This window comes from Thermobia domestica, chromosome 7, assembly GCF_964235325.1.
Source record: "Thermobia domestica chromosome 7, izTheDome1.hap1.1, whole genome shotgun sequence".
In the NCBI taxonomy this organism is placed as follows: Eukaryota; Metazoa; Arthropoda; class Insecta; order Zygentoma; family Lepismatidae; genus Thermobia; species Thermobia domestica.
The window spans coordinates 260,909,948-260,928,965 of record NC_137460.1 but is presented as its reverse complement, the minus strand read 5'-3'; the positions used below and the strand labels follow the sequence as shown (position 1 = coordinate 260,928,965).

Genomic DNA, 19,018 nt, shown 5'->3' with positions numbered 1-19,018 from the left:
TACTCTGAGACTTGAATACCAAAACGGGAAGCATTTTGTAGCCTAACTTACAGGGAAACCTGGTTATGGTAGTTCATGCGAAGATATCAAGAAATGACATTTAGGTTTATCCTGAGATTGACGACGAAAACGAGTTTAATTTTGAACTTGATATCTGTAACATTTTCCTCTCAAAGGTCTCAAGAGAGAGATGCTCTTTTGATATTGCTTTATAGACGTCTGCATACAAACTTTGGCTTACTTTTACTTACCATTGTGTACGTACTTTTTCAATGAAATTCTTTTTCTGCTTTATGCTGTTTCTCAAGTATCCTTTACGATGCATAACTTGCGACAGTGTTTGATTTCTCATGCTTAATTACATCGTTGCTTTCCTTGTTTCAAGTTAGCCCAACTTGCTGTGTAATTTGAGACACTCAGGGCCTTATGCACAGTCGTTTTGAAGTCCGATTTATGATCTACTACGGGTTTGACTAAAGGATGGTTATCAAAAGTGTATTCAGAGTCTATGATTAGGACGTATTAGTTGTCGAAGTTAATCACATGTGACTAATTAATCTAGAGCAAAGGGTACCCTTTTAGCCACGATTTAGCCTGTGCAATATATTTCGGATTTCATGTATTTTCGTGTTTATAGACTACGCATGCGCACATCTTCTTTTCCGTAGTTACCGCATTTATTTTTCTCACCCGATGCATTGAGGTTATATTAGTTAATCATGCCCAAATCAGCTATTTAGTTGTACTCAAAGTAGAATCTGAATCCCCCCCCCAAAAAAAAAAACATTCCTTACTATAGAGCTAGAATACAACTAATTAGTTGGTGACTAACAATCGATTAACGATTTGTCTCTGAATACCGTCCACAGTTTTTTATATCCCTATGAGAAAACATGAAGCATAATTTATTATATTCCTTTTTTCATATAAATATCGTGTGCAACTCGGACTTCTGAGTATGTAAATTTTGGTATATATGGCATAGATTTTAAGCAGCTTCAGACTGAAAATTTTAAGTGTCTCAAATAATTCCATCTCTCAGTATCTGCTCATTATTGGATAAGTTACTCCTAAGGAAAAGTTATTTTTTGATGTTTGTCTCAAAACCGACTTAGGTTATTTTGTTAATGTTGCAGATAAATAGTTCATTAGCAACCCTATGATACGTCGTAAGTCATTTCTTCTGGAAAAGTCAACAGAAGGTAGTTTTAGTGTGGATTTTTTTTTGGGCGGGAAGAACTATTTTCCGGAATGTCTTAGGCATTTTTGTAGGCTACATACATCATAAATAACTAATTTAGTTATTAACCTATAGTTTGAGGTAACAAATTTCTGCCGAGAAATTCCGAAAGTGATAGTTTATTCTTGACAGAAAAATTTTACCGTACGATTTTCTCAAAACTTCTCAGAGAACTTTTCGTAATTTCTAAACATATTTCGTTAACAACATCATAATGAACATTAGTCGTTTCTCCTGAAAACGTCATCAACGATACCAGCCACGCCATCTCTGAAGGAATTCCCAAACAGAACTAGAAACTCACATAAGACGGAATACATCTCCCTCTTCTAATTTCTAATGCTTCTAATTTCTTTGGTCAATCCTGAGGAGAAGTCGGATCTGCTTTCCTCTACATCAGTGGTTCTCAACCTCTGTCGCGATACACTGGAGCAGGGGTGTAGCCAGCAGGTTTGTGTAGGGGGGCCCGTCGTTTTTAGGGGGGGCAGCTACAATGTACAAAGCCAAAAAATATGTTGCTGCTAGTGTTTTTGAGGCCTGAAAGAAAGGAAAATTTTGGTTTACTTCTGGAAAACTAAAAATACTATTTTAGATTATTATTATTATTATTATTATTATTATTATTATTATTATTATTATTATTATCCAAAAATTATATTCAAGATAGTTTTTATTATGCTTAATCAAGAACTACTGCCCGGGACAAAACGCTATACTTTTGTGCAAAACTATAAAGGTAACCAAGAAAGTTCTGTCCCTTTTCGTGGAGGTTTGTGTTCAATTGCACCTCACACCGTGAGTTGAATGCGAGTGGACATAAGGCGAATGTCAGTTGTTGGTGTGGGTATATCCAACATACTACCTAGTTGTGGAAATTCAGACACACCGTGAACTTGCGTAAAGGCAGAGGGAACATGGGACATCCACAGAGCGTCATAAGAGCATGTATGGTGAACGAGTTCAAATGGAAGTCAAACGCCGCTGTAGTGGGACAGAAGATATGCCAGGCCTTTGGTGAGGGTGTGGTGACGACGCGGACATTGCAGCGATGATTTAATAAGTTTAAGGACGATGACGAAACACCCAAAAACACCACGTGACAGAATACCAGCACATGTACAAAGAGGAATTGGGACTACAATTCACTGTGTGGAGAAACCATTCGGCAGTACATCCATCAACTTGTGAAGCACTACAAGTTGGGTTGATGGGTCTCACATATTTTGACACCGGGTTAGAAGGCAACGCGGCAGTCGCCTGTGTTTATTTACTGTTTCGGAGCCATTTATTGACAGGGCGTAGACATGTGATAAAAAGTGTGTCTTATACGCAGCTCCACGGCGCCGTCATCATTGGTTAGCATCCCATAAATCGATTTAAAAACAGCCGAAACCAGCACTGTACCAGAAGAAGGTCCTTCTGTGTGTTTGGTGCATCGTGCATCGGGAACTGCTACCAGCTGGTCAGAGTATCAATGCAACTATGTAGTGTCAGCAGTTGAGCTGTGCTCAACAAAAACTCAAAACTCTGGAGCCATCACTTCTGAATTGCAAATGGGTCCTCGTTTACGGGACAACACTAAGTCCCACGTGGCTAGGATGACTCAGGACACCATTTTCCGCCTTGGGTGGGAAACAATATTGCAACCATTATATTTCCCGGGTATTGCACCGTCCGATTATCACCTGTTCCATTCTTTGGACAATCACCTTAGAGGACGCCAGTTCAAATCCCTAGTAAAAGTCCAAATGGACCTGATACTTTCTTCGTTTCACGGCCCACCAAGTTCTACCACGATTTGATTCCATGGCCTTCCAGAACGTTTTCAGAAGGCCGTCGATGCTGATGGGGACTATTTTTGATCTTCCAGGTTAGATGACACATCCATGTGCGAAGGTGGTGGGTGAAAAAGCAACAAAACTTTTCTTGGTTACCTTTATATTTAAATTTAAGACCTTGTATACAGAACCTATCTACACAAGATTGATTTTCTTTGCAATTTCACTTAATTTCTTTACGGTTTCCTGACAAAAATATTTATTTATTATTCGTGACTAAAAAAAATAGCCTAATTATTTTATTACACTGAGTAGAAATAAAAGAGAGCGCGAATGAAATCCAAATTGAATAAAAGCATTGTTTCTCACCAAATTTTCCATCCTCTATGTCTTTTAAAACACTTGTTAAAGCATATAAAAATATACTGTACTTACAAATCAGTTTAGTACCTTTGTTTTATGGCTGTATTTGTAGTACCTTGTTAAAACGTTTATCTTCAAACTGTCAAATATAAATCGCAGTAAATTGTGTAATATGTTGTCACAAAAAAGTATCCTATTTTTCGATCGGTATAAAGAAGAAATACTATACTATTTTTCGATCGGTATGGAAAAACAAAATTTCTCCATACTATTTTACCACAAATTATTAATTGTCAATAAACTTCGTTACTTTTAAATGAATGAAGCGAGATATTTTTTTTTCTATGTTATAAAAGCTGGTCATTTGGAGGGGGGGCAAGGAAACAATTTGGGGGGCCTGGCCTCAATGCCCCCCTTGGCTACACCCCTGCACTGGAGTGTCACGTAGTCCACTAAGTTCTGTCGCGAAATTCTAGAATTTAAATATCGTTATCAATTTCATAATGACTAGTTCAAATCGAGACAGACTGTACAAGTCAACAACACCAGCGGTACCACTAATGCTGAGTGCTATAAAGGTCATTATAAAAACTAATTGGTACCGTATAATAATAATAATAATAATAATAATAATTATTATTATTATTATTATTATTATTATTATTATTATTATTATTTATAATAATAAAAACCACAATGTTTCTTGCAATGTATTAAATGTTCAAAAAATGTCTATCAGTAAAAAAGTTTGAAATTCACTGCTCTATATAAATATCTGTTAACTTCACGAACGTGTTTCTAAATACGGAAGTTAGGGTCAAGCACTTATTACAACGTTAAAACGACTATGCATAGGGAACAATAATTACAAAGGTGTACGGTAATCCATTCGAAATACTGTAATTCTCATACAACTACACGATTTTTGCTTTGTGAATAATCTCCAACACTGCTGGCCTTTTAAGAGACAGATATACAATGATATCAAGTTCGTCAAGATAATGGATTGCAGTTTTTCACCATAGAATCGTTCTAAATGGCACCCTTGATGAACTTATCAAGTTCATTAGCACATTGAAATGTGTAGGGAGGTATACTGAGATTTTGCAAAGTATACGGGGAAACGATTATCTTTAAGCAAGTAGAAGATTCTTTCGTTTATTTATTTTTGATATGTTTGATTAGTTTTAACGTGTAAGAATATGCGGTCAATGTTCCGTTAAGGGGGTCCAGTAATTTCTTTCACACGAAGTTTCAAATTTGTCCAGTTCTCTCTATTGATTTTCGTTTGATTACATAATATAACGTTATAGTAGGATAGGTTATATTATCCACATAACTTACAAACAACTGGCAATCAAATAAGGCTTTCTCTTACAGAGTGGAGTTTCCTCAGTGCAGTTTTACTATACGGATCCAAAGATTAAAAAATGAATAGAAAACTTCTGGCAAGTCTTTAATTTGCCCATTGTAGCTCGAGAACAGAACCCAATCAACCCTGCGGGGCTTCTAATCCGCTCCTACTACTACTACTACTAATACGTATGCTATAGATATGCTCATCATTGCTGTAAAGATTAAGACTATGAGGCTAATGTTTTAAAATAATTTTTATTGCTACCATATTTTATTGACACATGCTTTAATAATGGTTCACACGAGCAGATGGTTCTACCAAGTAGAAAATATATTAAATGTAAAACATTTTTTGTGAAGGAATGAGTGTGTGAATATAATTTAGTTGTGTCTCTTCATAACACATTGAAATAAATGTTGATGGTAGTGAAAGTATTGTAACTTAACCTAACCCGAGAACTACTACTGCATTTTAGAAGCTATAATCTAGCCTGAAAATATAAGAAATCTGTCACAACTTGTTGGAACCAACCAGAAAGCTCTAACCTAACGTAAAAATGTAAGGAAACTGAAAATTTGACCGAATCGTCTGCTCGAATAATGCCCTTAATAATGTTGCCAAAATAGATAATATTCCTGACAAGTTTCATTAAAATCATAGCTAATCTTCCAGAGACGGCATCCCCGAATTGAACTCACGTGGTCCTATTTTCAATGTTACTATTTATTTGATTTTGTTTTAATATACCTTACCAACACTTACTCTATAATTCCTATCGGTAATGGGGCGTTTACACTTAGTCGATTTGCGTTCGATTCAGTTGAATTGACGTCACTTTCAACTTAATCGACCGTGTAAACGGGACTTCAACTTAATCGCTTGTTGATCGAAGGCGACTAATCGACTGGCAACTGAATTGAAAGACGTTCTATTTTCTGTGGTTGAAATAATTGAACACACCCATTGATCTGATTCGGCCTAGTTGCTTCGATTTAGTGGCAAATGCAGCGAGTCGATTTAGTCGTGCGACTAAATCGATTTAGTCATGCGACTAAATCGACCAAGTGTAAACGCCCCATAAGAGTGCACTTTATGCCGAACATTCATTGGAACCGATTCACCGGAATCGATTCCTCGGAACAGTTCAGAGATCAGTTCCCAAAAATAATCCCATAAATCAAAGCAATCAAAAAGTAAATTCTAGACTAGTTTTGCAGACCACCTAATAAGCAATCGTAACCTAACTTTACACCAGCAAACTAAGATATATCATGACAATGATAATAGATTACGATTGCTAACCAAATGATCTACCACTCTCACCAAGAATTTACTCTTCAATTACTACGTACAAGGGCAATATCGTTCAGAACTGACGCTGAAATATTCCGAGAAATCAATGCAAGTAAAACGCTGACTATCAATTTTGAGATCTAAATCTACCGTCCCCCTTCCCCCCCCCCCCCCCCTCAAGTAGTATAAAAACATTAAAAACAACAATAAATAATCAAACGACTACTATAGATCTAACGTAAAAAGAAAAACTACTGTAAAAAAGTAAATTAACACTCACCACTAATTATAAATCAATCCAGCATGCCAAAAAAATTAGATACGTTTCACTAACCACCAAGTAGCAGCAGCCTATCCACTTCTGACTACGGCGCATTCGACCAACATTAAATTTACGTTTACCGAACAAACTCTCGTCCACTCCAACTGCTCTTCCAGGACCTCCGATAAGGTCCCTAGAATTTCTAACGATTGTTTCAAGAATCACTTCTCTACAGAAACACAACAAATTCGAAACAGTATGCCTACTACATTTCGAGGAAATTCCAGAACATTCGCTGATAATGAAATCATAAATTAGTAACATTACAAACTATATATATATATATATATATATATATATATATATATATATATATATATATATATATATATATATATATATATATATATATATATATATATATATAATTCTTCTCAATGTTAATCAATCCACACAATATTCCGAAACGATATGAATTCACTTCAATATCACAAACATATTTCAACAAAAAAAAAAATCAAACTCACTTAAGAATATCAGAAACAAAACGACATCCAAACTGACTTAACATCACACTTCACAAACGCAACACACACATTCAATCGTACAACATTCGAATATCAGTTACGAATACATAACAACCAATCAGCGATTTCAACACAACCAACCAACCACAGCACAGGAGGCAACATCAGTGCCACCAACCACTATAACACCGACTCCTTACCTGTTTAAAATAACAGTGATTCCGTTCCTCCAATGCCACTTTCAGTGACAAAATCAGTTGTTCGGCATAAACTGCACTCTAACCTAACCTAAAAATGTAAGGAAACCGAAGATTTGGCCGAATCGTCTGCTCGAATAATGCCCTTAATAATGTTGTACAGAGAGATAATATTCCTGATCAGTTTCATTAAAATCATAACTAATCTTGCACAGACGGCATCCCCGAATTGAACTCACGTGGTCCTATTTTCAATGTTATGTTACTATTTATTTGATTTTGTTTTAATATACCTTACCAACAGTTACTCCTCTTTAATCTCTATCGTTCACTCTTAACTGTTACTCACAAATATTTCTTATATTCATGCTTTTTACGTTCTTATTGTGCGCAACAAGGTACCTTAGTGGTAAAGTGCTTACCTCTTTCGCATGTGTTCCTGATTCAATCCCTGGTCAAGTAAATTTCTGGTGGTCAACATCGTGCCCGTGGGTTTTTTCGGGGTACTCCCATTTTCTCCCACAATATCATTCCACCAATTCTTCCAGCATCCTCACGCCATAAAACTGAAATAATTCATTTCTAACCATTGTATCTACTTCAAATCTAGTACCAGGGTAGTCTATGTCAGTTCATCCAGGCCATTTAACCCATCATTTCGGATTTTCATACTAGTACAAGAGTGATACTCCATGGGGGCGCGATGGCTCAGTGGTAGAGCGTTCACCTCTGGTGCTTGGGGTCCCGGGTTCGATCCCAGCCCCCGCCAAGTGAACTTTGTAGTGAACAAACACCGTGCTCGTGGGTTTTCTCGGGTTTCTCCCGTTTCCTCCCACTTTCTTCATTCCACCATTTCATTTATCCTCATCATCACCGTCTTTTTTAGTCTAACCGGCATATTCGTGGGACGTAAACTCAAAGATTTCATTTCATTTTCAAGAGTCATACTGCGTGTGAAGTTTTTCTCCTTGCAAGGGAAGTTCGAGAGAGAACACTCGCCTGCAGAAAAACTAAACGTGCCATTGAAACACCAATTCATTCTGATCACAAGCTAATAAAATTTCTGTACGGTTAAGAACTTTTCGAGAGATTCAAAGTTAAATGCACAAAACAATTATGCAGTTTTGATGGTTTGAACTTGCTATTGCTGGTGACTGTGGTTTACTCACAGACAAATTGTCGATTGCAAGTTGGACGATGGATGGCAAAGACGTAACGGTTGAGGATATACCAAAGAACTGCACACGATTTGTACAATCATTTGATGTGTCGGGATTCCGACTAATCAAAGATTATGGTAGGAGATTTGTACAGTCATGAACATTAATAAATAAAGCTAAAGCCATTATTTCTTATTGCTCCAACCTCCATTTATTAATGTTCGTGGCTGTGCATAGTGTGAAACCTCTTTATCCAGACGTTGAGATGTACCAAAGAAACAATGAAATAAAGTCCGTGTCCATGCAGCAAAATTAGTTCCGATCACTGCGATACATTGGATTACTTCAGTTTGCGTTCCACAAGGCACATTACCGAACAAATTATATACTTATTGAATCACATGTTAACTTTGCTTTTCTTTTTGGTTGTGAGAAATATTGAGTTCACGGACGCAACGCAGTTGCACACACGTATTAACTGTAACTCTTCAGTAAAACATTTCTCCAATTTGCAGGAAAATCTTACAACAGTGTTCCATTTATATCCATCTGTTTGTACGACTACTTCACATGACCTACATCTGTCAGAGATTTTTTTAGGCGTCAAATGTGTGCAGACGATTGGAGCAGGTACAATCCGGTTGTGTAGTCATAGCTCTTTCTAGTGCTTCCTTAATAGGGTACATCTTTGTTACTTTTTTGGAACAAAAGTTTCATTCCGAGCGTGCCTTGTATAATCATATATAACTTCTATTTCCCAATATGTTCCTTCTCTATCTTCCAACACACAGTATTTTAAGTTTTTAGTACCTTCTAGTTAATTTATTGAATCCACAATAGTGGTCGTACATATCAACAGAGTTTTAGACTTAATGCGAAACTTATGTACATTTTTTCACATGACTTTCAAAGCATAAAATTACCGTGCATGATTCTTAAGCTTGTGATTTCAATGCTTAAATATAAAACTTTTAATAATTATTTATTCTTTCTTTATGTTACAGAATAAATTGGAAAATTTTCTATCATAATTTTTCCCTACTCCAGGTTGTTTGAACGTAGCCCATTTTTATTAAACTTATAATGGATACCGGATCAATCTCAGCCTCTGATAACAAATTCTGAACTTTCAGGAAAAGATATTAATAACTTCTCAGGAATTACTAAACACAAAACAGGATACCGTTCATCACAATTTAATGTCATAATGCAAAGTGAGTGCGAAAGGAATAATAAAACAAATGCTACCCTCTCTGAAATTTTCATAAAAGCTGAAAGTGACAAACACTATATTGATGAATCCCTGGAAGAACAGGATATGGTATTCACACAACTCGAAGAATCAGAGTTGCATGCAAGTACAAAACCAAATTCTGCAATATGTGAAACTGTGAGTTGTAGTTCGCTTTCCAAGTCTCCAGAACTTCAAATTAAAAACGGTTTTCTTTCAACCTATAAGTCAGTAAATATAGTTCAGCCAGAATCTGATAACAAAAATTATGTTTCGATTTCCGAGACAGAACATTTAACAAAGTCAGAGCTGGACATAACAAATGACACGTATGAGACCAGCCTCGTTAACGAAGTGAATATAGATCGAAATAGCATATGCAGAAATCTCTTAGAATCACCTCCATGTAATCAAGTAGAAAAAGGAACAACTTTAACATATCACGAATTCCAAAGGTAATATTTTATTTTGTATTAATTTATATATTTGTACATCAAAGTAAGTTTTTGTCAAGTGAAAAAAATTAACATGTTTTACTGAATTTTAGAAACCCATATTCGTATTTGTACACAACATTTAAATTTTATGGGATATTACAAACATCCTATATAGAATTGTGTCAACATTTTGAAGTATATTCGGTACATTGTCTGCGTAAATTCTCCAAGTTTGAGATTTGATTTTCTGATTCCTTCTCTCTCTTGGTTTTATTATAAAAATATTTATTATTATTATTATTATTATTATTATTATTATTATTATTATTATATAAGCTCTTTACTGTGTTTCTTTTCGCGTTCTGTCTATTTGAAGATTGTAGACAAAACATCGATTTTGCCGGATTCAAGTACGTTTTGTATTTTACTTGTTCAGTTGCACCTTTGTATGATCAATTTCGCTGAACTCTCTAAATTGTCAGTAATTCTTATGCCTTCTGACCATTACACATGATACGTTGTCTTTTCAGATTTCACTCGCAAACACAGCCTTTAAATAATACTCGGAACGAACAGTGCTCCTTCAAGAGAATTGATGAAGCATTCGAAGAATTTGAAACAGCATTTCCTCAAAAATCATGTTCAATGGCTGTCGCTTGCGCTCCAAAACGAGAGAAAGAATGTTCAAGCCAGCTGTATAATAGCATATTCCTCCTAGAGACTAATGTGAACACAAACATAACTCGTGAGATTTGGAAACCACATAAGTGTCAGGAATGCGGCAAGAGTTTCGAGCGTCCATCATATCTAGAACGACACATGCTAACACATACTGGTCAGAAACCACATAAGTGCTCGGAGTGTGGTCAGAGATTTGCGCAAAAATCTAGTCTCAGAAAACACATGTTATCACACACAGGTGAGAGACCATTTTTATGTAATGATTGTGGGAGAACGTTTGCCCGAAAATCTATTTTGAAAAGACACACTTTAACTCACACTGGTGAGAAACCATTTTTATGCAACGATTGTGGAAAAGCATTCGCACAGAAATCATATCTTATTTCGCACGCATTAATCCACGTAGATTTTACATCTTATTCAGGTGACGAATATAGCGACTTTCTGCCGCCGATCTCAGCTGGGACGAAGCACTCATTTTCTAATATAATTAAAAGATCACACTCATGTCCCCATTGTGAAAAGGCATTTGCTAGAAAATCAGATATGGAGAAACACATTTTAACTCATACAGGTGAGAAACCACATCTATGTCCACATTGTGGGAAGGCCTACGCACGGAAATCAGGTCTAAATATCCACATATTAACTCATACAGGGGAGAGACAGTTTACATGCCATATTTGTGGGAAAACATTTGCACAGAAATCAGGTCTTAATGACCACATAATAAATCATACAGGTGAGAAACCATTTCTATGCCAGGACTGCGGTAAAGTTTTTGCTCAGAAATCTGGCTTAAGAAAACATTCATTTACTCATACATGAAACGCTATTGCCATTAAGGTAATAGTTTGTACGTAACAGCTAGTCACTTTACAAAAATTATAAGTTTTACTTATATTAGATCTGTATTGAGGTATACCTGGATAAATATTTTTTGTCTGAATACGTGTTACACCACATAATTAACAGTACACAACATTGACAGCAGTCTAATAAATCAGCAGCGATTGAATCAAGTTGAAAAGGAATGGAAGTTCTGATGACAGGTCCTGAATAAACATACATTGTAATAATTCTGAAACTTCAAAAGTAAATTTCAATACATGGGCAAGAAATTGCATCATATTAAATCTACACTTAACAATTGTTGCTATAATATCATAGTAAATTTAAAAGGTAAGGATCTAATAAATTTAATGATTTCCTTATCAGGTATTTTAGAAATTGTGTTTAAACATTATACACAGGCAGGTTTTTGATCGACATCTTGTAGACTGTCACATTGGAGGCCCTGGTGACACTGTAACAATTACACGATAATGATTGGTACCTCATTGGAAAGCTTTCGGAATACGAATTCCAGTGAGGTAATACTTGTGCAATTCCCACCGTATTTGCAAAGGAGAAAAGTCAAAAATAAAACTTAGGGTGCTCTGGCAACTCTTATAGTCACTCTACGCTGAGAAAGTGAATCTAATCTGTTGGCAATGAACTTGTGACACTAATATTTAAAAAATGGTAGCTTTTGCTGCTATAAAAAGCAAGAAAAAATTCCTATTTAAAAAAGTTCTGCATATAACAACGAAGTGCCGTTGCAGACCTTTACGGTGTTGGCTCCCTCCCCGTCATAGTGCACATTGTATGCACACCAATGTTTTCACTATTCTCCAATGTTTTCACTTTTCTAGACCAATTCAGTATAAAGATGTACTATATGGAACCACCCAGAAAATATAATTTACGCCAAAAAACTGGACGCAAAAATCAACATTGTCCCTCCCCCATTTAAGTAACAAGAACTTTTGGAGGGTACTAAGGTGTAGTGAACTACTATTTTGCTTCACATACAATTTTTTTCGTGAATACCCATAAGGAAGAAAGGACCCCTAAAAAAAACCTGAGATATCTCTCCTCTCCGCCGTGGTACCCCCTACATACATAAAATTTGTCATATGGACGACAAGCCGCATCCTTCAGAAATGCATTGATATCAGAATTAAGCTCCGTGGCTAAGCGGTTAGGGTACGCTCCTTAGACGTGGGAGACCCGGGTTCGATTCCCGGCGGGAGCTCCAGGTTCGGGTGCCATATTAATCAGTAGGTTCATGTCTCATAGCCTCGCTGCTGAACGGGACGTTAAATTCAAAATGAACTCAAATGATATCAAAATTATCTTCCTAACTTAATTAGGGGGTAAGTTATTAAGGTTCATGCCTTGACGCATCAGTTGCGGCCTTCACCGTTTAAAGGTTGAAGAACTAGATTAACTTCTGCAGATGACACCAAGCAAACATCTCTATTGTGGGAAGGTGTGGTAGGTCATCGTAGACCCAAAGCAAGTGACAGAAATTTAAAATTTTTTCTCTAATTGCGTATTTTCATATTCTTGAAAATGAAATGAAATCTTTGAGTTTTACGTCCCATGGTTATGCCGATTAGGCTAAAGAAGACCGTGATGATGAGTAATGAATGAAATGGTGGAATGAAGAAAGTGGGAGGAAACGGGAGGACCCCGAGAAAACCCACGCACACGGTGTTTGTCCACCACAAAGTTCACTTGGCGGGGGCTGGGATCGAACCCGGGACCCCAAGCACCAGAGGTGAACGCTCTACCACTGAGCCATCGCAGCCCCTTTTTATATTTTTGTTACAAATTTAACACATAACTTAAAAAAACCGATGAAGAAATACATTCTGAATAATAATTTGTGTTATAAACATTGTCGTCATAATATTTCGTTAATTTGTACACTGGTTTACACAGAAATTTTAGTTTTGTTTAATTATCAATAATTTCAACTTTGTAATGAACTTCGTGTATTCAAAGTTTTTCACATTTGTGAACACGTTGAACCTAATAGATAGCACATTCTAAATCATACTGGTAACTTATCGCTTTTACCGGTACGCTATAATTATGATGAGGCTTGCGAACAACGCAGATATGAGGTTCCTTATCTCGTATAGGTAAGAGACTCCTTCTACAACTCAAAATTATTCACTAAAAATGTAGTTTCAAGAACCCACTTTGTACACGCAATAACCAGAACAGTAGGGTAATACATTGTTGCGTCACTCTTCTACAATGAGATTATACTATAAATATAATCATTATAGTCCTACTAACATCTATTAACGCATGGTATACTTATTACATACGAGGGTTTCTATAATCTATTCGTCAGTTGCGACTACATTTTTTTTACATTGAGTGTAAAAAATTCCATCAAAAATGTGAATTCAAGAATAAATAGCAGATGTCACTCTTTCTTTATTCATAAGAGGCATGCCAATAAACAAAATAAAAAATGTGTTTACTGTGCCGCAAAATGATTTCTGTTTATTTGTATAACCACTAACGGCAAAATGGTCTGACTAGCAGATTTTTTGGCTGGTGAGTACTTCCAAGCAAGAGTTTACAAGTCCTGTTATATGGTACTGCGAATGCAGCAAGATAATCGATTTACGCAACCTGTTTCAAATATTTATATATGAATAGCATAATTCGCAAGTTTGTGTACGATAGTCTCCCTATTCAAACAAATTATCTCTGCTTAACCCACCACGCTTTTACTCTATGATATTTTAAATATCAAAAACGACTGAGAAGGAAATATCCATGCCAAGGACAGTACCAAGTAGAAGAGTTAGTCTCGGATTCTAAACCAAGGGATACAATAAAATTAAACCTTTTCCCGTTCGTTTTCAGTTTTCATACTGGATAAACATTTGGCGTGTAATACGTTCCAAGTACCCATGTAAAAATGTTATTTATAAATCCCTAGATCTCTCCTTTCTAAAATAAGATTTTTGTATAATCATATATAGAAAGTATATTTTTAACACTTTCGTATGTAGAAATAATAATTGAGCTTTTTTTTTACAAAAATAATTTCAAGTAATGTTAAAGTCTGATATTAGTACATTTTTCAGTAAGACATAAATCTTTTTGTGCAACGTACAACACTTCATGAAATACTTGCTTCGAAGTCATCAACAAGAATCGAATTTATATTCAAACCGGTAAATCTTCAAATCAACTTGTGTTCAAATCAAATAAAAAAGAAAATAAAATTCCTGTTGATTTTCATAGTATTATAAAGTAAAAAAAACTTATATTTACTTTCGCAGTAGATACTTGCAATTGTACACAATGTTTTATTTTGTGTGTCGCGACCACATCTCGCAATACGGTGTGTCACGACCACACCTCTCCTTCTTTTATCTAACTAGGGCAATTTTATTATTGCTTTTAAAGTTAAGACCTGCTCTGATTAATTTAGGTTTAAACCATAACTATTTATCAATTATGTATTATTCTGTTGAACAAGAAAACAAATGTCACTAATGGAAATCTCAATTAAATGTTCACACCTAATTAAGATGTAAAACGCAATACACATCAGGTGGGTAGTTGAGGAAGCAGTAGCTGGGAAACGTAACAGATTACGGCGGATAACACATTTCTTCCCAGGACAAACAAAAAATACAACCTAAACATTGTTTTTTCCGTGTTGTTTATTCTCCTTAAAGAATTGATTTATCCATTATGTTCACCATGTTAGATGGAAATAAATGGAAATGACCGAAGCCAAATGTAACTCTCAAACTACACTTCTACACTAGCAGCCTCATTTATTATCTCGCAGTCTGTCTTTTAAAGATATAGAAATGCAAATTAGCGATTTTGTGGTGCAAATCTACTACTCCTGATTAACGTCTTGATCTACTTCACGCGTATTAACCCTACATGATTCCTAATTGCATATGTAATACTTGTAACAAAAGAATCAATATATTGTTTGCACGTCATATATAAAGGAAACAGTCAGTCATATTAAAACAACAATTTAAACATTCATAGAAATTATTATCTTTAAATGGAAACATATTTATCTTTTCCTTAAATTCGGCATTGAACACTGTAAATAGGAATTTTCCGATTTACCGCATGTAAAAATTAGTTAATTACTAAAACGTTATTTCAGTGAATTACATACGCATAATTAATGAGATTCTTCTTGGATGAATATGTATATAAACCCGACTATTTAACCCATTTGGGGCCATCGTTCTATTTTTAGGACATTTGATATTTTATTTTTTATAACAAGAATAAGGTTTTCCAGTTCTACTAATTACAGGGAGCATTGGAGACCTGTCCTAACTCACTGTAATTTTTGATACATTTTTTCTTCCCCTCTGTAAAAGACAGACCCTTAAATTTACCTGTGCAAGCTACTTTATTTGGGTAACGTTATTTCTTTGTTTGTAATGCAAACAATGCATTTGGTTTATATGTGTCAGGTAGTAATAGGTATGCGGCAATCAGAGAGTAGGGAAGTTATTTTAGTTATGTTATAACTTTCAGTGCTATAGATGTTGAAACATTAGTGTCATATAAATAGGACGCTGGTCCAAACAATATATTACCAAATAATAAAAGCGAATGTATAGATAGACCAACGCCCTTGATTTTTTCGCATTCTTACGCTTATCATCCATTTTTCAACATTTGAAAACATCAAGTTTTTGCTTTTCTCAATTGAATACAATTTATATCTAAGTTTTATTATAGCTACAATAGAGAAATAAGTGATAAAAAAAATGCTCTATAACAATGTTCAAATTTGGATAAAAATCAAAGTATCATACAAAAAGCTTCCCCAAGATTGTGTACAAACTGGCAGAAACTTGAGCGAACTTAGAGAAATGTTGCAAACAAATTGGGGGCGCGGTGGTTCAGTGATAGAGCGTTCACCTCTGGTGCTTAGGGTCTCGGGTTCGATCCCAGCCCCCGCCAAGTGAACTTTGTGGTTGACAAACACCGTGCTCGTGGGTTTTCTCGGGGTTCTCCCGTTTCCTCCCACTTTCTTCATTTCACTCGTTACTCATCATCACCGTCTCCTTTAGTCTAACCGGCATAATGTGGGACGTAAAACTCAAAGATTTCATTTTTTTTTTTTTTTTTTTTTTGCAAACAAATCACCTACAGAGATATTCTATTGTATTTTCAACAGACACACAATGCAATATAGCTATATTAAGGAAGACAGTTCGTTATGGCGTGCAAATAAAGAACGATCATTATTTGTGTGTGTGTGTGTGTGTGCGGTTATAAAACTTGCTATAAAAATTTGGTCTCTGCTATGGAAATGATATGAAGATAAAGGGGAGTGCTAGCGACAATGTACATAATTATAGAGAAATATTTTCTTCAGAGTTCAGAGTTGTTCTTAATATTCCGGATGTCATAGATGATCCAAAAAGTCATTTGCTATATTATGTCAACCCCCCTTCGTGTGCCTTCTATAGCAAATACGTAGCTCAAAACGCAGGGAGATTGTCCTCCGAACATTCTCTAAAATGTCCGGGAAAATTCAGTGACTAATTTCGAGAAAATAAACACATGCCAAGTTTCATTAATAAACGTTTGTATTTTCAGTAAATAACTTCGTTATTTAAGTGTACTGTGTGCGGTGTAGTAAGTGTACAAAACATTATCAGATCACAATCCGCGAAGTCTGACCATTTTCTCTATTTGACAACAATGACCACATAGCAAACACATACCTTCTGAATCGATGTTGATGATGGTCCACAGGAACAAGGTGCAGCAGAGCTAATTCCAACCACTTGTAATGATAATGCTACCAAGATCTTAGATCGTGGCATAGTTGTTGATACTGAAGACTAGTTCATCATAGCTAGTGACTATCCTCTAACGACTGACTCTCTAGAAATCAATCTCTAGCATCGTCTTAGAATGCTCTTCTTCGAATGATCGTCTGAGACTGCTCTTCGTCGAATGATCACCTTCCAATCTTGGTAGGGTATTTATCTCGAACATGTCAATTTCCAAACTGCCACCTTGCTTCACGTCATTCCACGTGTTAGCTATCTCATTGTCGAAATTCACATTTCTGCAATAATCATCAAATAGACAAAATCTCCAGACGTCTATCTCCGTAATCTGACAGTTTTGTCACATCCTAAAATTTGTGTTGATGTTAACAATTAACGAATAACAAAATAAAAATTACAACGACTCTCACAATATTTCTTACTCTGCATTACTTCTTTGTTGTCCTTCGTCATCAAAACATTGCACATTCACACGTCTGTATTTACATCTTCCATAAAACCAAATAATAACATGGACAACAGTACAATAATTTTGAAATCTATTTTCTTTAACCTAATTTTGCGTTGTTGTAATTTCTTGTCTTTTAATTTTGTCACATTTATTTGAGCCAATTATTATAAATTTTAAAATATAAATTCATTTAACTTTAATTCCTCAACACGGCCCCCTTTGAAACTCAAACGTGCTTCGCAGCTGATCCAATCGAAACATGAGATTGTAAAATACAAGCATACAATATATAATAATATAATATGAATATATTGTATGCTTGTATTTTACAATCTCATGCTTCGATTGGATCAGCTGCGAAGCACCTGATAATATGAACCTTGTTCCATCACCGCAAATTTAGCATAAAATCATAATAATATTAACGATAAAAATCAAAACATAAGGTAGTTAATTAAATATTTACAATTTCGCGTGTCTATCTACATAATTACAGGTATTTAAAATGTTCATAGGAACATTTTCCTGCCATCTATCGTCTTTATTTATGTACTACAAGGACTTAGCTACTCGCTGAGTACTTGAACATATTGTTCTTTTCATTATATATATCTTTAATCTGAAGAGTCCCACATGGAAAATTCCTTTTGCTCTTTCACATTCATTGTCTCCAACTGATACATTTTTACTGAACTATCTCAGTTTTTATTCCACTACATCATACTGTAAAGATATACTAAATAATATATTGATTATCAATTCCACACACTCGTAACAACACTTAAAATTTATACTTCACACTTCTTCGCCAACACTCTGATCTTTTTATTATTTTTATCACCACAAAATTTTATAACACCATAATTATTAGCAAAATCATGATAATCCATCATCATGTCATTTGCAACACTGGTACTTCCGCAAACTTGCTGAGTTCGAAATTCTAAAGCTTGGCCTTGAACGAAATCAAGAAATTCCCGCTTCCAGTGCGCGTCACTTCTAGTTGCGAAATAGATTCACTGTGCGAGTACCTGCCTATTTTCCATAATTTTACGGTTATATCAATGAAAGTAACTTCACAAGGCACAAAGTAACTTTTATTTGATTTTGTGTCCTTGTCCGTCGATCGTGTTTTCACCTCATTCTCGGTCCGTGAACAAAAAAAAAAATCATCGTGTTTGGACGTACTCGTGGAATCCGCTGCATTCTCTATACATTTAGTGATGTCTTGATTCTTATTTTGTGGCTGCTATCCGAAAATTCGTTATCTTGTGAAATAACCATTCTCAGCGAATTGTGATCTGTGTTATTGTGATTAATGTTTTAAAAAATAGTGTGTGTTCTTATATCTTCGCGTGTTGTTAACTTCTGTGTGCATTTTTTACTACTCT

General features: G+C 35.4%; 1 protein-coding gene across 10 annotated transcripts in view; it reads left to right on the top strand.

The window, feature by feature from the left end:
* LOC145690862 (uncharacterized) overlaps positions 1-13,842 on the top strand; it is a 72,502-nt gene extending 58,660 nt beyond the window's left edge. For 3 of the 10 annotated variants that reach the window (XM_081766246.1, XM_081766247.1, XM_081766248.1), the window contains one exon: positions 10,376-13,842. In XM_081766246.1, the coding sequence (XP_081622372.1) occupies positions 10,376-11,354 (979 nt within the window). In that variant the 3' untranslated portion in view covers positions 11,355-13,842. Of the gene's footprint in view, positions 1-4,238; positions 4,519-9,181; positions 9,864-10,375 lie in introns of those variants that run through there. The other 7 variants (XM_081766243.1, XM_081766244.1, XM_081766242.1 and 4 more) reach the window with 7 other exon arrangements.
* The last annotated feature ends 5,176 nt before the right edge of the window (positions 13,843-19,018 follow it).